Source organism: Polyodon spathula, chromosome 2 (genome assembly GCF_017654505.1).
Source record: "Polyodon spathula isolate WHYD16114869_AA chromosome 2, ASM1765450v1, whole genome shotgun sequence".
NCBI lineage: Eukaryota > Metazoa > Chordata > Actinopteri > Acipenseriformes > Polyodontidae > Polyodon > Polyodon spathula.
In genome coordinates, this window is record NC_054535.1 from 13,689,761 (window position 1) to 13,712,670 (window position 22,910).

A 22,910-nucleotide genomic window follows, 5' to 3' on the forward strand; every position below is an offset into this window, starting at 1 on the left:
TTTCAGAAGGTAACATCCAGCAAATGACTGACATGACAGCCAATACTAATTTTCTTCTATCACTTTAAAATGCAACATATTGTAATATTATGAATAATTATTGGGATGTAGCGAAAAATTTACAGAAAACATAAACGTGGCTCATAATGCACAGATTGTCGCCTGTTTTCACAGCTTTAAAATATTAAAAATACACATAATACCTGATAAATAAAATCCTGGGATACTGAACGGCAGATATGTGTTAGTTGTCTGTTTGTTTTTTTACACACACAAGCAGTTGTCTGTTTGGAAGTGCATGCACTACACAACAAAAGCACAAATTCTTGGAACAAAAACACCATCAAATAAACACAAATGGATTAAAACATAGTTATTTACGTTTGTCGGAAGAGCTCTAAAAATATACTCTGATTAAAAGACAAAAAACTAGCTACTTTCTGTGACTGGAAATTCTGACCAATTGCATGACAAGGTAGCTTCTACATACTGGACATCATGTGTTAAGCTAACCCTGTATCTCCACATTACTCTATAGATTTGTAGGATACCATGCCTAATTCAGCTCTCAAATACTACAGCTATGGCCAAAAGTTTTGCATCCCTCTGTAGGATTAACCAATTTTGTTTCATAAAGTCGAATGAAACACGCTGAATACCGCTTTGTACTTTTCCACATACTACAACAAACTGACAAAACTGGAAAAATAGGACATCTCGAAATCAAACATGAAACACTGTACTACTGTTATGGCTTCTGCTAGATATAATTTTGTAGTTTCTTTGCTAACAAGATGTTAAATAAAAGATCTAAATTATGTTCATTTTTTATTTATTTATTTTTTAAAGAATGTCTCAATCCTAAAATTTAAGTTGATGCAAAACCTTTGGCAGTAGCTGTACAACTAGCAACATTTTCTTTTTGCTATGTACATCCTACTTTACTACATGTGAATATCCTAAATGATGCAGAGGTAGCAGGGCTCTGACCCACTTTCTGATAGCTACTTCTATACATTTATACAGTAAAATAAATTTACAGGATTACAGATTTCCCCTTTACTGTTCAGAAAACTTAGTTTAAATATAAACATATCAACAAACAAAAACGTCAGGACTGACTTACTCAATCCATTTTCAGAACCGAGTTCACAGATTATTATTATTATTATTATTTTCATGATTCTCTTTTTTTATTATTAATTTTTTTTTTTATTAATATCTTTCCAGCAACTTCAAATGTGACCATGAATTTCTGGAGAAAATCGGCTACAATTTACACGTATGGACAACTTTGCAAATCTTGCCCCAACGATGGCCCCTGATATTTCTATTAATACAGCTGTAGGTACAGAGCTAAACTTGCATGTCAATGCTAAAGAAGTCATACTGTCTGACTGGGAAATGGCAAAGCTGCATTTTATTTAATGTACCTCATGGTACCGTTACCGTGCTCCTTTTGAAAAAAAAAAAAAAAAAAGTTTAAATACATATTTTTATATTCATTATGTATGCATTCAAGTGGTACTTATATGGCTTTTTGTACAATACAACTTTTAGTGAAAATATACAGACATAATTCAAGTACAAATGTACAAAATCTGTAAACTCATACAGTATTTTTTTTAATTATAATACATTTCATAAATATAGTAACATTCATTTTTTTTATTTTTTAAATTGTTTTAAAGACTGCGATGTTTTGGCTGAGATAGTAGTTTACATTCTTGAGGGCCCCTCTTCATCATCACTGTACCCACCCTTAAAACAGACCTGGGGAATGAGAGAAGCGTTAAACATTATTTTCAGCTTGTCAAAGAAAACGCTTATCAGATGTGGTCCACGCTGTCTCATCTAGTAAAGGCTGATGCAGGCAAAGCAGCTTGAATCCTGGTTGTGCTGGATTGCTGATCATGGTTGCATTGACCTTTGCACTATTGTCTTGTGGGGTAATAGTTCATCTCATGGCACTTAAGCAACCCCTACTGGTCAGGTGCCTCACAAATCCAAGGTTCACCAGGGCTCAGCAGCCTAGTTACATCTGTTGCTCAAGTTCAGCGGGAGAAAAGCGGCGTTTGGCTTGACGGTTTACCTGTAGGTTACAACACCGTAACAACACTCAATAATGTGTGCCGATAAGGTCCTCCAATTTGACAACGTGACGTCCGATTCACCTGCACACTGGCTTACCTGTCTCCTGAAGAGTCTGTAAAAGAAGCCTCGCTTTGGCGGGGGGGTGGGCTTATTTACATCAAGATCCGAACACAGTGTTCCATCTGTCTCATATATATTGATTTCTTTGAAACATTCCATCTCGATCATCTGGAAAAGAAGGAACTTTAATTCAGGGCTGTCCAACTGGGTGACTTTTGAGTCAAAGTTTTGAATGGCTGAATGAGTTTAACTTAAAACAGGCTCAGGTTTCTGAATGATACGTCTTGACAGGTAAACAGGTACTATCCCTAGTAGTTAATAAATAAGCCATGTCATTTATGCACTCCATCCTTATTACTTAACAAACTGTAATACGCAAACCTACATTAGACATACTAACTTCCTTCACAACAATGTGTCACACCAACTGTGCATTGCTTTACAAGACTGTTACTGGAGTGCCATCTGCTGGTAATCTTGTTGTCACAGTTTTGTGTGACTGCTCAGTGATTTTGTAACAATCCTGGTTAAACTGGGACGTATATTGAGGGCACTGTGCTTGAGAAGAGTCCATCCGCCAGTCCACTCCAGTACTGTATTACAAGGTTGGCACAAGCACAAATGTGTAATTGTGATCACTGAATACTGATTAACCATTGAAACTTCAGCCTGTTTTTTATGTATACATTTTATATAGCTTGCCGCATGACTGCACAGCATTTAGACTACAAAAAGAGAACACATGTTACTCATTTCTTTATTTGTTTTCAGGATGCATTACCTCATTCTGCCAGGGGATGGAGACACTGCCTGTAACAAACTTGTGATAGAAGTCGTCGTCTGTGGGGTCCAAGTTTACCCCCTTGACTGTGGAGAACTGCTCAATATCCAAGACGTCTTTGCAGTACACTGCTCGAGGCTGCGGCACGAAGGAAAACTCAGCTTTAGAAAGCATAGTTTTAAAACAGTCAGTTACCTGCAATGATCTCCATGCATGCTCTAGGGCAGCAGCTCTCAAACTGAAGGCTTGGACACCTAGGGAGTCGTACAAAGGTTTCAGGAGGACAGCAGACCAACTATGCAGAACGGCTCCAGTGCACGGAAATAATCTGAAACGTTTGTTAGATTAAGAATACTACAGTGTGTCCTTTTTCTTTGTTTTTCATGTATTTGTTGTTTATGTAATACAGGTTATATAGGTTTTTATCATTCATTCATTTTATATCATTCATTATATATATATATATATATATATATATATATATATATATATATATATATATATATGATAGAGAGAGAGAGAGAGAGAGAGAGAGAGAGAGAGAGGATGGGACAAATACAGCAGTTCTGAATAATTTTCTATTAAGGTCTCACTGAACCGACACATTTCAATTGAAAGCCGGTTAAACTTTTAAATCAAAGAATTAGTTTGTGCTGTGTGTACAATCTCCAAAGTGCTTTCAATTAAAAACACATTTTCGCCTTTTAATCTGTAGACAGGTGAGTTTCACATGGTTGATGCAGATCCACATCATAAACACATAAGCATAACAGCGTGTGACGTCTTCATGTAGGGTTTAAAAAAAAAAAAATAAAAAGAAAGAAATGGAACCGACATTTCATTTGAACATGGTGATGCTCTTAAATTATGTCATTAGATTCTGCAGAGTGCTTTTGATTCAAAGGGAATTGTCAGCTTTTAACGGGCAAATCACCGTGTATGTTTTGCCTTGTCTCAATTGAAAACTTTTAAACCACAAAAATAGATTGAAGAATTGTTACAAGAGGGATTTTTTAATCCTCAAACATTTTAAAGACAGCACATTAAAAGGCATGTCTTATGCAGCCAGGCTAAAAGAACTGAATCTAGAAAACTGAATTCAGTCTTGAATAAAGACTACGTGGCGATCTGATTCAAGCATTCAAAATTCTAAAAGGTATTGACAATGTCGACCCAAGGGACTTTGACCTGAAAAAAAAACAAGGACCAGGGGTCACAAATGGAGAATAGACAAAGGGGAATTCAGAACAGAAAATTGGAGGCACATTTTTTACTCAGAGAATTGTGAGGGTCTGGAACCAACTCACCAGTAATGTTGTTGAAGCTGATCCCTGGGATCCTTCAAGAAGCTGCTTGATGAGATTCTGGGATCAATGAGCTACTAACAACCAAACGAGCAAGATAGGCCGAATGGCCTCCTCTCGTTTGTAAACTTTCTTATGTTCTTATGGTGTTGAATATTTAAATCTAAGGTATTTAAAGGCAGTTAGGAGTATGAGTACATGGACACTTTACAGCCTCAATACAGCAATTCGCTTCCAACCAGCGTTTAAACCAAGCAATCCCATTGGCTGGTACTCCTCTGTAAAGGTGAGGAAAGGACAGCTTTTCTTGTTTTAAATTCAACACATTAATGAATGGATTTATTTAATACCCACCAATAAACACTTCTTAAAGGCAACTACGAGTTCAAGTATCAGCACACCCCTATTTTAAGACCAACTTCCATTCAGCAGCAGGGAGGTTGGCGAAGCCACGAGTAGAAATTTACATCAAAACATTACAATACAAAGTGTTTTTGTGACAATCCTGGCACAAGCTTCCTTCTACCTAAGCAGAATCTGTAGACCCTTCTAGAGTATCCCACAATTCCTGCTCAAATTAACCCGTGATCCTTTTATTGTTAGCTTCAGATCACAATATTAAGACACGCTGTTCTGTACTCACGTCAGGAGTGAAGGGAGGATCCAGCATGTTGGCTTCCAGCCTCTTGAAGTGGATGCTTTTGAAAATCGGGTGCTGCTTCACCTCTGTGGCCCCTTGTCCTTGACAGCCCAACCGCAGTTTGGGATCTTTATTCAGTAACTACAGCACAAAAGTAAAGAAAGAAAGAAAAATACATACAACAATGGAGACCCATTACCTAAATGATTTGAACAGGTAAATATTTCAAGTTGGGGAGAATGTTCTCAATCAGACCTTGGATTCTTAAAATCACTTCGTTTCCACTGATGTGTCACATGTTTGCTAAAACATATATTTATTTCAAAACTACACCTTCGCTAACAGAGTGAATGGATGTGTACAGTGGGGACAATTTATAAAATTTATTAGGTTACCTACAATCACTTCAAGTCACATTAGCTGTACAAATAATACTAATTTAAAAAATTTTATAAAATAAAATTAAAAAGATCCAGAACCACACAGAGACACACCCACCATTCGGCAGATGGACTTGGCCTCCTCAGAGAACTTGTCCGAGTATTCCTCCTGGTCCTCACGCACTCGCCGGTCCACCTCTTCCCGCTTTACCCTCTCCTTGCGCCGCCGGAAAGGGGACTGCCCTTGGATCATCTCGAACACCAGGCAGCCTAGCCCCCACCAGTCCGAGCTGAACGTGTAGCTCTCATTCAGAATCACCTCTGGGGCTGCCAGGGCCAGAACAGGGCAGGACAATCAGTCTTTGAGCAGCCTACTCTAACTAGCTGACTGACTGCAGGTGTAAACAGATCTCAGTGCTCTACTTTACAGGAATGTTGGTATGTGTCCAGGAGTTGTGTACAATGCTATGCTGAAATCATTCTATTTAAAAAAAAAAAAAAATAGGCCAGTCAGGGCCTCAACCTCCCATTTGAAACTATTGACATGTTTTGTTAATATTATCAATCAGTCTGACGTATATTTTAATGATCTCAACAGTGGTTAGAAGGCATTAGTATTTCGACCAGCCACAGTTTAGATCCTTAAAATAGACTTCATGTCTCTATTTAAACAACACCTGAGTAACAGTCTTGCCAAGGCTCCTAAAACATTCTTTAAACTAGTAAGGCCGTGACTGTGGATTCATAGCACATAACACGGTGTGACAGCATCTCACAAACAACACATACTGATTAATTAACACATTAATAAATCAATAATAAAATTGATCCACAGTGGCTCTGCTGTTTTCTAAAACCCTTTCCCTTTGCTCAACATTTATTAAACTGGGTCCCAAGTTTACCTATAAACATTTCCTATACCAGTACGAGTCAGACAGGTTTTCAGTCGAAAACATACCCATGTATCCGACAGTCCCAACCCTGCCTCGTATCGTCTCTCCCTCAGGGATCTGGACTGCTAGGCCAAGGTCAGAAATGCGGATATGACCTGTTGAGAGAAGTTTGGATTTTAAATGGAATTCAGTTTCATCAAGTCAAAAGCTCATGTACACTATTTGTAATATTCTGAGAAACCAGTAGATGGCAGTAGAGACATTGACATGCTTTCTAAGCAAGGGAGTAATTCCTGTGATGTAAAGTAGCAAGACAAACAGGCAGACATAATAGACAGGAGTTATTATGTTAACTTACCACGGTCATCTAAAAGAATGTTCTCCGGTTTCAAATCTCTGAAAACAAAAAAAAAAACAAAAAAATGTGTTACAACACAAAGCCCTTAACCTCAGACCAAACCTCTGGCTGAACTCCAGAAGGAAGTGGCATGTATTCTTGCCACAGAAGTAATACACTTTGTGTACTACAGTGAAAAACAGGTTGAACTACATGCAAGGGCTTCCCTCTCTTCATTCTAGTCCTATTTTTAACCATTGTAACAGCACTGGTGAAAAGTGCACTAATTATACTGAAGATTCAGACACTGAACATGTTTCCTTTCTGAAGAACAGTTCAGAAAGGTAACTTTGCATTAAAGGCCGTGTATCGTGGTCAAGGTCACAGGTGAGAATTGGCAGTTCAAAACACTAATAACTTAACAAAAACAAATCCACAAGCCTGTATTTAATACAGATATTCTACACCACGTACACAGCTACTCAGTCACTCCAGCCTCACTGCAGTCTCAAATCTAGTGTCCCTAAAATGAGCTCTACACCTATACTTATACCCTCCCTGATCACTAGACCCTCCCCAGGACTAATCCACTACACCTTCATTAAAGTACAGTCTTATAAATATGTTACAGTATCTGCATTAACTGATTCACACTTATTACAATGTTAGGGTCATTTCCCTTGGTTTAAAAATTATATACCCATTCTCACCAGCTAAGCATGCTATAGTTAAAAACCCAGCTAAAGGATATATTTCCCCCAACATTAACTATTATTAAATGCGCTCATGGTTATAATAAAGCCCAACGTCAACGCATGTGCTCCCTAAGATGGCTGCACCCAGAGCTAAACCAGTTTGCCGGTATGTTCGCATTTATTCAAAACATAAAAAGACAGGTCTTTAGGATAATGTCCTTCCATTATACAATGATGTACGACATTAGTGATGGAGTGTGTTTCTCTTTTGTTTTCACTCTGTCACAGGCTGCTACACACCAGACGTGATGTGACGAGCGAATATGTGCAGTGAAGTGGCAAAATAAATAGAACCTATACTTTTGATGAGTACCTTTCACACCCCAGGCAACACAAAATACATAGGATTGAATCCTACTTTTTGCGATTTCTTCGCGCGACAACTAGGGAATTGAGCAGAGAACAGTTTCAATGCACGTGGTCCACCAGGTTGAAGCAGTATCCACAATTACCTTTTTCAGTTGTCTTTTTCCAATTTGAAAAGTCTTTCGTACGAAACGTTTCCTCTGCACCAAGTAGTGTAGTGAACAGTGGTCAATAGTGATAGGTCTAGTAGCATTAATTCCAACAAAAGTCTCACTAATTAAATAGGTAGCTACATATAAACTGCTCTATTATGAAACAATCATTACACCACGTTGGGAGTAAAGCTTGAGAACATATAAAAACACTTAATAAATGAAGCTCTAATAAAAATCACGCTTCAACGTGTCCCTATGGTTTTCATAAACTGCTATACTTCTGTTGGAAAACTGATGCAGTTCAACCACATGAATACAACACTCTCACTGCATCAATCAAATGTAAGAGTATTAACACAGCAAAGTTACAGTACCTATAGAAATTCATACCAGTACCGCTGTTCAGAATTAGTCTGGAGAGTACAGCCGCTCATTCAGCTACAACCTCTATCATCTGACGTCTTCAATTTGTCTTTGCTCTACACAGTATTATTCGACAGCGGGACAATGTCCACACTACCAAAGCAGGGTTTTTAATGTCCACACTACCAAAGCAGGGTTTTTATTGGTGCATTTTACAGTTTTCTGCTTTATGTAAAAACGACTCACCAGGATTGACATGTACATGCCATCCACCTGTACTGGCTGTCTTACTTGGTATCTACTGTCTTACTTTGGCACTGGATCTTCTCAACTTGATAATGTGGACCGAATTTTGAAATCCACTCATGTCCCGATGAGTAGGCTGTGAGTGACTATGCTTTGCTGTGATACAACCCGTCAAAAACATACATATTTTAAAAGAAACTTCATTAAATCTCACTAGAATGTGATACATATAGTACTGCCAAGAAAAATATACTATACTCCTCCCATGAAATAAACACAACATAATTCTGAAAAATATAACAATGCATTCCTGCCTACAGCTGGATTTAATGTGTAGTCTTTACAGTTTAAAAGCCAAAACAAGGTATTGGTATAGGTATTTTCATCACGCAAATGTTGACGGGTATGCAACAGATTCACAATCAGAAGCTTAAATCATCACAGTCTCTCACAAGACAATGAAGTGTGCAGTACCTATACACAATCCGCTCTCTGTGTAAATCCTCCAGGCCACAGCAGATCTCTGCTGCGTAGAAGATGGCCCTCTCCTCTTCAAAGCCAGGGTTTCCCATGTTATAGATGTGGAATTTCAAGTCCCCACCATTCATTATGGTTAATACTAAACAAAGTGCATCCTTGGTTTCATAGGCATAGGCTAAATTAACCTGGACAAAAAAAAATAAAAGAATGGGAACAAAAATTAGGGTCCTAATAGTGTGCCTGAATGCAAAAAGAAAAGTGTTTATTATTTAACAGAAAGATGACTCTAAAAGATGCAGAATATATGCCAATATATTTAATAAAACTACGTTTAACATTTTATTAATTTAAATCAGACAATATTTTATACTAGCAGGCCGCAGTTTCAGGCGAAACTCAAAGTAAAACCTAGAACTGGTTAAACTGCTCTGCAATTCCGATCACAGTTCACTGAACTTGAGTCCATAGCTTTGTTTATTTCTGATGTTTCATCTCTGTAATACCCGTAAAAGAACTTGCACAATCTAAAAAGCAAAATGGCCTGCCACTACTGGTTGTTTCTGCTGACTAAATACTTGGAAAACAAATAAGAAAAAGGAGGGCCGCCAAGTCGTTCCAGCTCAAGGGAACCAAACTCTGGGGAGGAGTTTCCTTCCTCTGCGGCTGCTCATACATATGATACTGCAGGCAGGACAGTAGATCGGACACCCTTTGGTAGAGGGACAATTAAAGGCAGGTGCTTCCAAATCCAGGGCTTCATTTTTGCTGTCTCAGTATGAACACTGTCTCAAAAGTAGTCACTGACCTTCTGGAAAATAGATTTAGCTGCAGAATTCCACCCCTATTTCCCTGAAGGAATTTGAATGGCAATGTAGTATGGGTACTTTTGGGTGCCCATGGTGGCCCTCAACTCTATAGGCAGCAATTTTAGGCACATGTCCTGTACCAAAGGACATAGGACCTACAGTACGGATGAGTGTATCACAGCCTATTAAAATCATGCCCCTTGTGCCCCCAGTAACAAAAATACTTTATGCCAAGACTTACAACGTGTCATGTTCTAAAGTGTCTGTGAAAATGTTAAATAAAAAAAGGGGATACTTACTACAAAGCTACTGTTAACTTTTTCTAAAATTCGTTTTTCGTTTAATGCCATTGCTTCACCTCTTCTCTTCTTTACTCTTTTCTTTTCAAGCTTTTTACAGGCGTACATCTTACCGGTAGCACGGACCTGGCAGGCACAGACCTGAGAGAGAAATGGCATGACAAACACTCGAGTGAACTCACACTACATGCGACTACAGATTGCTTTCTGAAGTTTGGAAGACTTCTGGCTCACAGGAGAAGATGACGGCTGCAGAGGACTGCAGCGATCCTCGCACCAATCAATATGCACACTATTCCAAATTCTGAATGCAGGTATTGTGCACTGCCTAACTTGGTAAACACTTTTAAAACCAACAACTTCTTAGGTGAAAAGGGAAAATTTCAAATTAGAATAAAAGATGAAAAGGTAAGTATGAATGCAAAAATAAATTAGATTAAATATAACTGCTGGTTTTCTTAAATAAACTACAGGTTATAAAAGGTCACTGATATCACACTCACCTCTCCAAATCCACCCTTTCCCAGTACCCTGTAATGCCTGAAGGTATTTTTGGTTACAGGTTGCCTAAAAAAAAATAAAAAAAACAGCAAGAAGAACTGTTATTCCTCCATGCAATACCTGGTAACTACCAAGTTTAAATGCAACGTGAAATTCACGATACTGGCAGATTACAGTAGGACCTCTCATATCTCATCCGGCAAGATACAACACCCTCTGAGACTGATAACAAATTGACCTCTGCAATGTGTAATTTACAAAAGGCTGCTATCAACTAACCAGTGCTGATGTAAACTGATCAATGCACATTTTACCATGGGTCAGGGCAGAATGTATTCAGTTGCAGATAAAACAAGAACAGTGCGTTTGGAAATTCAGTTTCACCTTTTATATGCTGTCACTTCAAGTAATTGCCCAGTTTAAAACAAGGGATTAATATAATTACCCTGGATTAGACTGAGAAAGCATAAGGACCATTTTTAGAATGCTGTTTTGTAAATTGCCAAATGCTACATTACAGTGGTTTGTTTTGCGATAATTGTCACTTATTTTCTTTGTATAGTGTAGGTGTAGTACTGTACTTTGGTATTTTAGACACACTGGTGCATCTGGCATTTCTAATGTATAATGCCCAGAGGTTAATAAAGCAACTACAATGTAGTGCAATGACTCCCTCTGAAACAGGACATTTGTACCTATCCAATGGACCCCTGGAACCAAGTCAGTTGGATTTGACAGGTGCTGCTGTAGTTTTAAGTGGTATTTCAGCCATGTGCAAACCATTCCTAACCAATTTTAAGTATGACAATCGTGAAGGGATTTTGTGTGTCTCTGTGAGACTGCTTGACTATCAACCCCTTTAAGACAAAACAAGGTTCATATTAAGCAGTTTGTTCACTGCAGCGGTACCACAGAATTACAAAGTGGTCAAACCACATTTTTGAGCACAATGCAATATGCCTCAATTTAGCAACAATTGTAAGGCCAAGAGAGGAAAAAAAAAACTCAAAGTAAAAATTCTAATTTAACATTATACAGTACAGATATCCGATACCAGCTTGTTTCCCTATATCATTAAAATATGTGATTCATTTCAGAAAATGCCAGTTTTTCCTTGCGCTAAAGAGGCTACTCATCACCACATGTAAACATGCTATGTCTCTACATGGCTAATGGGCCATTTGACAAAACAAACCAAACTACATGTTAATTTTTTTCTGACATGCATGACACTCTTTAAATGAATTGTACATCAGCAGTGGAAAATTCAACTTGAGGGATATTGTACCATGAACTTGCTTCCCACCCTAATTTACTTCCTTTATACACTGGGAAGTTTGGACTGGTGCGTTATCCTTGAAAATACAGAACGGTATCTTGACACATTTACACACACACATAACGCATATAGATATTTATATAAATACAGCCATTTTGAACAGCAATAAAGATAAGACCATGTAAACACACAGGTTGCTGGCACTTAAGAATATGCTATGTCCCTTATAAGAATTTACCACTGTATTTTGGCAGTTTTTCCATGAGTATACTGTTCATTTACGACATTTAATAACGTGCTTTACCATACCTCGTTATTCTTTACACTGTTTGCCTGTATTTTACCAGGCTTTTACTGTGCTTTATTACACGTCGCTATGCTTTTACTATGGGGAACTTTTATAAATGTTTCCCTAAAGTTTGCTTCATGATACCTGCATTCTCATAACCTCTAAATACAATGTTCTTAGTCTTATTGTCGCTTGTATAGCTGTATAATGGTTACAATAATTTCCTGTGAATCCTATTGAAATTACTCAAATATACCTTTTTTTTTTTTTTTTTTTTATTAGGTCTGTGTTCAAGTGCATTCAGGAACAGCTCTTCACAGAGTTACGCACTGTCGGCTATATCCGCCCACGTGTCTCTTTATATCAGGACAGCCATTGCCAGCACCATCTTAATCACTGCTGTATATTGCCAGCAAAGAACAGGAATCAGGCTCTTGAACTGAAGAGCAGCTCCTGAACACTGGTGGGGTTAGTTTTCTTTTTTTCCAATTCCAGTTCCATTTCCAATTCCCAATTTCAATTCCAATTCCCTTTTCATCATTTCCAATTCCAAGTCCTTGAAAATAATTCATCTGAAGGAATTGGAATTGGTTAAAAAGGGAATGGGAATTTCTCTTGAACTCAATAGGTTCAGAATTGTCCATTCCCAGACTTACCTTTCTAACCATTTCCACTGTAAAAAGCGTGAAAAATGCATGCTCTCTTGGTACTGTGAAAACGGCACTCCGCTGAGATATTCATGAACGATTCTGGAAAAAAAAAGACAGAAAAAATAAAAAGTGCAAAGCTGTTACTGCCAGATACTTGTTGGCAAAAGCAAACACTGCTGGAGAGGAAAGCCACCGTGTGAGTGAACTTGGGCCTGCCTGAACTCGGACCCCACTCAGTTAACCAAATCTCAGGGGGAAGCTGGATAAAGGCTGGAGATCCATTGCTTGAGTTGGATGAAAAAGGTAGCATAGGAGAAGCAAATAGTTTACACAACTAGTTTTTTGTTGATAAAAAGGGTCAGCAGAGTCACACTCTTTCATACCAGCAGGAATTAATCTAGTGAAATTTTGGATATTGACCATTTCGATTTCAAAATAATTCCTTGCTGTCTTACTATTTCTCTAGTGTTCTAAAAACAACCCAATAATACCTACAGTTTAGATTGAAATAAACACTCACTGTATCTAATAATATTATTAGTAGTAGTATTTTTTTTCTTCATACTAGCAGTGTATCTAGCAAGAAACTGTTTTCCATTGTCTAAATTTTTCTTAGTTTCTTAAAATACTTCTAACAGTCTGAAATGTTGATGCCATAACCCCACCAAAAATAGTACCTATAGCTGGATAAACAATATATACATAAAACATTGCTATGGCAGGTATTTTCATTTTTATTGGGGTTAGGTGCCTACAGCAATTGTGTATTTCAGTTATCCTGCAGCAATCGAGATATTTATGTGAGGGTTCATAGCACTGCCAATTTTAGATGAGAGTGATGTCAAGATCATCAGAAGTTCAGGGTGTGAACCGGCCCATTCCACCACTCTTCTGCAGGACAAACTTCACTGCCTTTGTGAATCTCATGCCATCTGGAAACTCGTGGTTCCCAAAAGAGACTGACAGACCATGACGGGGCTAGGACTCTACTGAGGCACTCATAAAAGCTAAACAGTAAAATGATTTGACCAAAGCTTTCTGCAGCAAGGCACATTCCTAGTTATAACAGGGATGCAGTACAGTGTTAAAAGACTTAAGCTAAAAATAGGTGGCTTGCTAGAATGGTTAAAGCAAGGGTCGAAGAGGCTAAGGATCCTGGGTTCAAGCGACACTGCATTGCCTCCTCAGGCTAAGCTGTTTGTTCAAAACCAAGCTATAAAATAATAAATAAAAGGGGCAGAGACAATGGACTACAAATAACACATGCGGACAAGTCCAAATTGATTGCACAGAACAGTGTGACCAACATCTTGGACTTGAGCCCATTCTTATGGTTAAAAATTGTTAACAATAGAATATATTTAACAGAAAGGGCACACTTTGCTCTGGTACACAGCTTTGTAAAGCAAGGTAAAAACACACACTATAAAAGGAAAAGAGCAAAACCAGATGTCGGGCCTGACAGGATGTGTACGGTACCTGTTCACAGCAACACAACTTCTTACATTATACTTTTTTACCAACAGGTATTTCAAACAACAACAGCTAGTTTTTTTTTCTAAACAACTAGTCTCAAAAAATGAATTTTAAATAAGCTAGCTGGCCAAAATTTATGAAAACAAACCACAACCTGTTTCTTTCCTGGAACTGTTCTTAATGCAGCTATTAAATACAAAATTTGGGCCATTTGTCTTAACCATTTAGCAAATGACTCCCTTCCAAAAGGGCAAATAGCAACTGTAATTTATGTTATTATTTTCACCTGTTCTTTTTATGATGATTACAAGTGCTTCTAAGTGATCTTTCTCCAGGACTGTACTAACCATATGTTCTCTGTATCAGAATGAGATGAAGCTCTGAGTCTTGCCTCAGACATTTTTTTGAACTTTACAAAGACGAGGCAGGTATCTCAAATGCCTTCTGAGATATGGCCAGCAGCTAGTATTAACAAATGTTGCCGGAAATAGGTTTATTTCGCCTGGAAGATGTTTAAATTTCAGAGAATCAAAAGGATACTTATTGAGAACCCTCAAGAGTAGTCTGGATGCGGTACTGGGACCAAACAGTAATTAGAAACAGGACGAGCTTCACTGGGCCACATGACCTCCTGCTATTTGTTACTTTTGTTATATTCTAGAGTGAGTGCTGGGAAATATATATAATGTGTACTGATGTAGCTGTTAACTTGCTTAAAAGCTGCAAAAAAAGTTGCATTGTACAAAAAAAAAATAAACACAGTAACAGACCTTTTAACCACAGCAGAGTTCACACAAACAAATCTCCAAATTGTACAACATCTGGAAAGGATTTTTCTGTATTAGTGCTTGAGTCACTCGTAGCTTTAAAAACTAAATAGCAACCTACCGTCCCAATATATGTAATCTGTTACACCCTAAACAATATCATAATTTATTGCCTTTTAAAATAAAAATATACTGTTATACTGTCAGCTAAAATGGTTTCAATATTCAAATAAAACAGCCAGACAATTCTTTAAAGTTGTCTGACCTTCCAACATCATTGTTTTTTTTTTTTTTATTTAACTTTATCAAATCAATTTTTTGCTTAGCAGGTAGGCTGGGTGTCCAAAAATCAGCAAACTGGTTGCATACAACCTATTTACATACTGTTGCCTGAATCCACTCTCATTTTTTCTTAGTGTGGAATAAAAGCATAACCTTGCTCTTTCTGCAGGCTTTTGGTTGCCTTGCAATGATCTCTCTTGCTCCCTTCAGGTCAAAAATAACTAAACCATTGACCAATTACTGTCTTGTGAAAAAACAGTAGGGGCTAAAATGTTCCTGCATACTGGAAATCATTTCAATTCGGTTTCATTTTTACAGAGCACTATAATTGAAGCCACCAGCGCAAGTACATGTCATCTTGAGTTGTCAAATTCTTGCAATGACTGAAGTTTCACAAATCAAGGTACCAAACTCCTCTGAGGAGTGTAAAGGGTACCAGAGAAAGGACTGGTGTAATTACCCTGTAGACAGGACTCTGTCCCTTGAAGAGTGTTGATAAGAGTGGGTACCCTACCTCTCTGATTATAATGGTTCATTCCTTATACACTATGGATAATAGATGTCAAAGAGAACACATAATATTGGCCTTCACATTTTCCAGGAGGGGAGTGGAGTTTATTCACAGTTGGTTGTCCAGGGTACAAGCTCCAGGAAAAAAAATGGAAAACTAGTTGGGAAGTTTCAGGGCTTTGTCATGAAGGAGGAATGCTGCAACCTTTTCAGGACATTAAAAACCCAAAACACAAGTTAAAGTCCTAATTACAGGACACATAGGCGGTCACATCAAGCTACACAAGCTCAGGACACATCATAAGCTAATAGGGAGAATTACTAGATGGAGAGACTTAGGCTGAATGAAAAACGTTTCTCCTGCCAATAAAACTCAAGTGTGACTGTTTAATCACTATTAAATATTTGGAATTCATTTCACTTCATCTGTGATTAGTAGCATATATGAGATTATATACATACTTAGTGCAGTCTTTAAAGAGCTCTTTGCAGGGAGCCTGCTCCAGCGTCTCTCTGCATTCCCGTACTACTTCCTGAGGTATTTCTGGTAAATGGGCTGCCGACTAAAACAGAGACATAGAGATACATTACACTAACTGAATTTTTTCAGAAATGTAGGAACAACAAAACAAAAAGAGACTCTATCAAAAGTCGCGGCTCTCAAGTGAGAACACAGAATTATCAAAGAATTAAAAAAAAAAAAAAAAAAAAAAAAAAAAAAAAAAAACAGTATTTGATTGTTATATTGAAAATGTTATAAAAATGTAAAGGAGTTAAAAAAAAAAAAATCTAAAGAAAATTAAATTGTTAGCTACCGTTTAATAAAATGTATTAGCTATGACAACTACTATAAACAAAGATAGCGGAAGCAGTGAAAACAGTAAGAAAATGGATTTCAATAACTTAATAAATAAATAAATAAATAAACTCACCCCATTATTGAAGTATGTGTCTAAAACCTTCAACCCGCAGTATCTGCGCTTCTCATCTGGCGCCACTTCATACTCCGACTGCCGAGGACAGAAACCTCATGTGAGCATCTCCACACAAATACCCACAGTGCTTTGCTAACGGAATCCAACCGAATCAATAGCAAACTGACCATTAAGAGCGGTTTTAATGATTCTGAGAAAAAAGTGCACAAGGTTCATTAAAGGCGGGAATGTTTGTAAATCTTTCAGAGGATCAGGCAATTTATAAAATAATATTCTTCTTACAAATCTATCACTGGTTGCTTTTCTTTCACGCACGCACACGCACACCAGCCAGTTATGCATTAAGGCAGTGGATGCTAAGAATCACTGGGTTCCGATTTTAGGCTGCCACAGAACAATAACCCTGGCCACGTACAACTGCAGCTCTCTTTCAGGTGAAGCAAGACTTCAGGAGTTGGAAGAACTTGGAAGAATCAAGTGGGACATCATAGGACTAAGCGAACTATGGCGAAAAGACGATGGACTACTAAAAGAGTGCTCATCTTCTCTTCTACCGAGGCACTACAGATGGATGAACAGGAGGCACTTGATTGATTGTCTACAGAGTATTAAGAATAATGTAGTAGATTGACAGCGCATCAGAGAGGTATGCAAGACTGACAGTGAAAGTTTCAAGGAAGTATGAACTTCACGTCATCCAAGTACATTCGCCAACAACAAGCTATTCAGATGAAATCATCATCGGCGATTTCAACGCCAAAATAGGAGACCAGCAAGAAGACAAGAATTCGGTTGGCAAATTTGGATATGGCGACAGGAACGAGAGGGGCAACAGACTAGTCGAATTTGCAGAGAACAAGAACGTATTCATCATGAACACCTTCTTCCAGAAGAAACCCATCAGGAAATGGACATAGAGAGGACCCAACGGAGTGAAGAATGAAATTGACTACATACTCATCAACGAGAAGCACACCGTGCAAGATGTCTCAGTATTGAACAATTTTAACACAGGAAGTGACAACACCTAAACACAGCACTGGAGAGAGCGAAACTGGAACTGAAGAATAGATTCAGTGCTCTTCAAGATCTGCAAAAAGATGAAGCAATCGAGATAAACAAAATCTATGAGCATACTTGAATCACCTACGGTGTGCTGACGACATCCTCATATTTACAACATGCCCAGAAGAATTACAAACAAGAATACAAGAACACTACACGAGGCTAGCATCAAAGAGGGTTTGAAAATGAACCTGAAGACGACTCAAGTCATGTTCAATAAATATACCACTCCACAGGTAATTGAAGTCAGTGGGATCAAGCTTGAAGAAGTCAATAACTACCTATACTTAGGACAGTTTGTTTCGGCAACGGAGAACCAAATATGCAAAATCAACAGAAGAGCAAAAATGGGCTGGAGTGCCTTTGGAAAATTAAGCACGGTTCTGAAAGGGAAACTACCCTTATGCCTCAAGAGGAAAGTCTTTGACCAATTTGTGCTGCCAGTGCTAACTTACGGATGAGAAACCTTAATGACTAAAAAATTACAAACGACTCAACGGAGTATGGAAAGATGCATGCTGAGAATAACAAGAGACAGGAAAAGGAAGGAATGAATAAGAGTGCAAACAAAAGTATGCAATGTTACTATAACAGCGAAAAAAAACTGAAATGGCAGTGGGTTGGACATGTAGCAAGAAGAGCAGACCATCGCTGGACCAAGGAGATACTAGACTGGATCCCAAGAGATATAAAGCAACCAAAAAGATGATGAAATTAGGAAACATGCTGGAGCAATGTGGATGAGACATGCAGCAGACAGGCTTTTGTGGAAGAATCTTGGGGAGGCCTTCATCCAAAAGTGGATTGAAAAAGGCTGAAGATGATGATTCTCTCACTATCTATCTCTCTCTCTATAGAGAGAGAGAGAGAGAGAGAGACCTTTAGTTTTCCATAATTATGTTCCCATAATAGTAAAGATGGTTCGATGTACAGGTATTTCTACATGAAGTAAAAATGTGACCTTTCAATTGGAATTGGTTCATGTACACAAGAGCCCCTGTGGATTGGGGCTTAAAATTAGTTTGGGAGCAGAGCCCCACTTAAATTAAATCAGTGGTAATGATGTAGACACCATTCTTGCTATTGCAAAACTTGGTGTAAAGTCAGACCTGCATAGCAGAGCTCCGAGGGGGAACTGTCATGATGCCTGCCAGCACCGTGCCTGATCGTAACCAGACAGAACCTCGCTTATCTGTAATGACGCCTGCCAGCACTGTGCCTGATCGTAACCAGACAGAACCTCGCTTATCTGTAATGACGCCTGCCAGCACTGTGCCTGATCGTAACCAGACAGAACCTTGCTTATCTTTCACTTTACTCTAAAAAATACATACATTAATAGTGCCAACCAACCATCTGTCAGACATGATCAAAATCTGAATCTCAATTATAAAGATTAGCTATTGCATAATAATAAACTTTAATTCAAAGGAAATTGTCTCTTTGCTTCACCACAGGTCATGTTATGGCTGGCTTGGGTAATACATTAGATTCTACTGTAAATCTCAAAGTCAGGCCTCAAACTTGGAAACTCTCTGTCCAGACATCGCAGCATCATGTCTAATAACTAGCTGTACAGGAAATGTCTGAATGAGGTAGAGGGAAAAGCACTTACCACTGCGTCTAAGAACTCAACACACCGTTTCAGCTCTGGCCTCGTATCACAGTACTGTCGGAAGAGAAGTCTCCCAATGGGCTGCTTCTCACAGAGACTGGAGTAATCCCTTTCTGCGGAAAAAAGAAAAATACACCACAGTGTAAAAAGTATGAAGCATAAATACATTGAGAGTCTGACTACACAAAACAATACAACTAAAATGTTTCCCATAGCGTTTACCACAGTTCTAAGTTTGTACAACTGTATACATTTTTTTAATTATTATTTTTAAATCAGTATTTTAGTGCAGCCTCTTATAGTTTGTCTGAATTATTTTTAATTTAGATACACACAGCTTTTTGGTCCTTGAAAAGTAACACTACTCACTATGCATATTCACCATGTTTGTTTTGTTCATGTGTTATTTTTGCTCAATGCTGCTGTGTTACCACTAAAAGGTGAGGTAAAATATTTCAAATGTAAATGCAGCTTAAAAAAGAAACCTTTTGTCCATTAGAAGAATAACATAGTTTTTCTGGTTTCTCCAATTAGTGTTTTAGGTTACGTATTCATACTGCACATAGTTTACTCTTTGTTTAATTTAACAATAGCCAGATTTATCCTGGATTAACATTTCAAAAGGTTACAATGCGATATGCATGCGGACACGCAGGTCATAAGAAGATAGCATCACTATACACACAGAGAGAAATCCCAAAGATTACAGACATATGAAACGTTCATTTAGTAATTTGGATAAACAGAATAATGAACATATAAGTTTATCTACATACAGTACTATGTATGTACAGCAAGTACATTTCTAAATTGTGGTATACAGTATGTATGGGCGCTGTTGCAGTCAATATGCTTCCACAGTGTGGGATAATGTTTGAATGTAACACTTCCCTTTCAAAAGACAAAACACGGTCCCATAAGTGTTTTTTCAGACTTCAAAAGACATGTGTGGTCACATCTGAGGACAACACAGTAGATCAGAAGGGATGCTGTTCGGCATTTATCGCCAGTGGGTCCCCGTCTCCTATTATGGAGAACCAGAGGGGACAGTGGGTTGATTCCTGGGAGGCAAAGAGGTAAATCAAGGTTTGCACAAACCTTGTGCACCCCAACCATTCCACACAGAGCCCCACCCCAAGCTCGACACGTCCACGACGACGACCTCACTTCTGGTGATAATGCCCAGCGCTACGCCTAGGCATAGAAAGGATGGCTGTTTCCACCAAGAGAGTGCCTTTAAACAGTGATGAGACACTGTCAATAGGCAGTCATGGTTCAACATGGGCTGAAAAAAAATGTGATGTTGAACCAGGCCGGCTGGAAGAGTCTGGGAAGCTGCTGCCATCAGGCCCAGAAGTTTCTGGAACATCACTACCTTTAGTGCTCTGCTGAGCTGAAAGAGCTCCAAGCAGGTGGCTATTCTCAGCACTCTGCTGCCCGACAGCATGGCCCTGGGGTCCAAGCACACTCCTAAATAGCAGACTGTTTGGGAAGGCATTCGTTGACTCTTCAGACAGCGAGTACAGCCGGTCTTTGAGACAGCTGGAGACTATGGCACCAGTTTGCCACTGGTGGTCGTTTGGGAAGCAGGCAAACCAGCTCCTTCGTGGAGAGAGCGCTGTAGCAAACATATGCCCTTGTGTAATTGGGGCATCTAACAGCATGCTTTGTCCCAGTCAGACACACGTGCCTGGGAAAGCCATAGCTGCATACGTGCAGCTACCAGCACAGCCAGGTTCGTACCAACAGCCTGGCCGCTGAGCTTGGACACAAGGAGCAGGTTCTTGTTAACCAGGTGCGGCTCGTCCAACTGGTGCGGTTTGAGTCTGTGACTCTCAGAAAGGGACCTCAGCAAATGGGACTGGTAGGCTACCAAGATGCTGTTATAACTGCCTAGGCTCAGTTGAGGATTACCTCAGAGACCCGGCACTGTTTGTTAGGGCAGGTAGCGTCCTTGGCTAAATTAGGCGCCTGGACCAAGGTGGCAATAGAAGCCCAGCTTTTCCGTTTTATGCACCCTATATAGAGCATCTATCGACCGAGAAATTGCAGAAGCTGCTGCAGGATGATCCCAGGAATACTGGATTTAAAAAAGAAAATTCGGGTGACCAGGGGGTGGGGGGGAGATACAGGAGAGGCAGTAGGCTCATCATCGACTGCCTTGTTTCAATTTCTGTAGGCCAGGACACTTGCAAAATCGCACTGGCCCTCTTGATCAGTGGTAGAAGGGAATACGCTTTCAGACTCCACGTCCTCAGATGGGAACCATTCGCCCACCTCCTCAGAGGCGGCGATGGACAGTAGAGGAAGATGAGGAGGTCCGTCATGATGTTTTTCTGCCTGGGCTACTCTTCCGGTTGCATTGCATCTTTCACCACAAAAAATAGTAATAAAACACTTACAGAAATAATATAACACATCTCTTATTTTAGACAAAAGACAAAATGAGAAACAAAATAACTCCAGCTGGAGCTATGCAGCCTGTAGTGCACAATATACGCATAATTAGTAAAACTATTACAGCGTTTGGTAATATCGCATACATTTTTGTAAAGCACAATAATTTGCAAAAATTATACAGTTAGAAGCAACTAACTCAAGCAAGTACTTATCTGAACCAGCCTCTCCGATCAGGTCAGTCTAGAAGGATAAATGACGTTGAGATCTGTGAGTGCAGTCCTTTTGTACCCTCGGGGGCGGGGCATGACTGTGTTACAGGCTCGTTGAGCAGCGTTGGTATACAATATTCAAGTTTCAGGTCTTTAGGGGGCAAATACCCATACAGTAACAGAGCTGGCCATAGTCCTGGGAAAGCAGTCTTACATTATCTCCAAAGAGTTGGTCTTTATATCAGGCTGGTTCAGAAGGGGAGATTTCATGTACTGTTATTCCTTGTACTGTTATTCCTACTTTATGTAGAAATCTTCATTATCTATTATATATATATATATATATATATATATTATATATATATATATATATATATATATATACACACACACACACACACACACACACACACACACACACGTTTCTTTTTTTCACCCTAAAAAACCTGTTTTTCACTTTTACGCTGACCCTTGCTTTCAATGGCTCAGAATGTAGTTTTGTTGGCTGTGTTAGGGTTAGGGTTAGGGTTAGGGTTAGTGTGCCAGCCTCTTTGCTCCGAGCTATGAATTTGTTGTCTTGCTAAAAAAAAGATCTGGAACAGGGCATGTTCCAGTGAAAGGTTAATCTCAGCGTTATTTATTAAAGCAGAGGGCAATTTCCTTCTACTAGAGAGCAAGACTGAAACCACTAGCAATGCTATTCAGCCGCTCCAGCAGTACAGTTTGTGGATTTAAACTAGAGCCCACAGACAGAGGTTAATGTCTTTCTTAATGACAAAATCCAGTGCATCACCCGGTCCCTTGTGTGTTACATTCCTGATTGAGAATGTGGCTTTAAAAGTAAATCCCTGCAAATCTTGACATCCATACAGAACTAATTCATTAAAAAAAACTAAATCTTGCACAAACAGCAGTATCTTTGTGGTGACTGAAGGCATGACAAGACGAAGCAGTGGACAAAAACTGGAGGGAAGAATCATTTGAAAGATTTTACATTTCATACTAATTCGGTTTCCACAGCTTGCCTCCTACA

At 38.9% G+C, this 22,910-nt stretch overlaps 1 protein-coding gene across 1 annotated transcript in view; it reads right to left on the reverse strand.

The window, feature by feature from the left end:
* Positions 1-851: 851 nt before the first annotated feature.
* Positions 852-22,910, reverse strand: part of LOC121330478 (G protein-coupled receptor kinase 4-like) — a 56,666-nt gene continuing 34,607 nt past the window's right edge. The window contains exons 3-16 of the mRNA XM_041277024.1: positions 19,269-19,381; positions 16,586-16,663; positions 16,116-16,216; positions 12,625-12,717; positions 10,403-10,466; positions 9,900-10,040; positions 8,789-8,979; positions 6,511-6,548; positions 6,218-6,307; positions 5,378-5,586; positions 4,883-5,020; positions 2,936-3,073; positions 2,191-2,322; positions 852-1,773 (exon numbers count right to left, since the gene is read on the reverse strand). Of these exons, the coding sequence (XP_041132958.1) occupies positions 1,720-1,773; positions 2,191-2,322; positions 2,936-3,073; positions 4,883-5,020; positions 5,378-5,586; positions 6,218-6,307; positions 6,511-6,548; positions 8,789-8,979; positions 9,900-10,040; positions 10,403-10,466; positions 12,625-12,717; positions 16,116-16,216; positions 16,586-16,663; positions 19,269-19,381 (1,580 nt within the window). The 3' untranslated portion in view covers positions 852-1,719. The remainder of the gene's footprint in view (positions 1,774-2,190; positions 2,323-2,935; positions 3,074-4,882; positions 5,021-5,377; positions 5,587-6,217; positions 6,308-6,510; positions 6,549-8,788; positions 8,980-9,899; positions 10,041-10,402; positions 10,467-12,624; positions 12,718-16,115; positions 16,217-16,585; positions 16,664-19,268; positions 19,382-22,910) is intronic.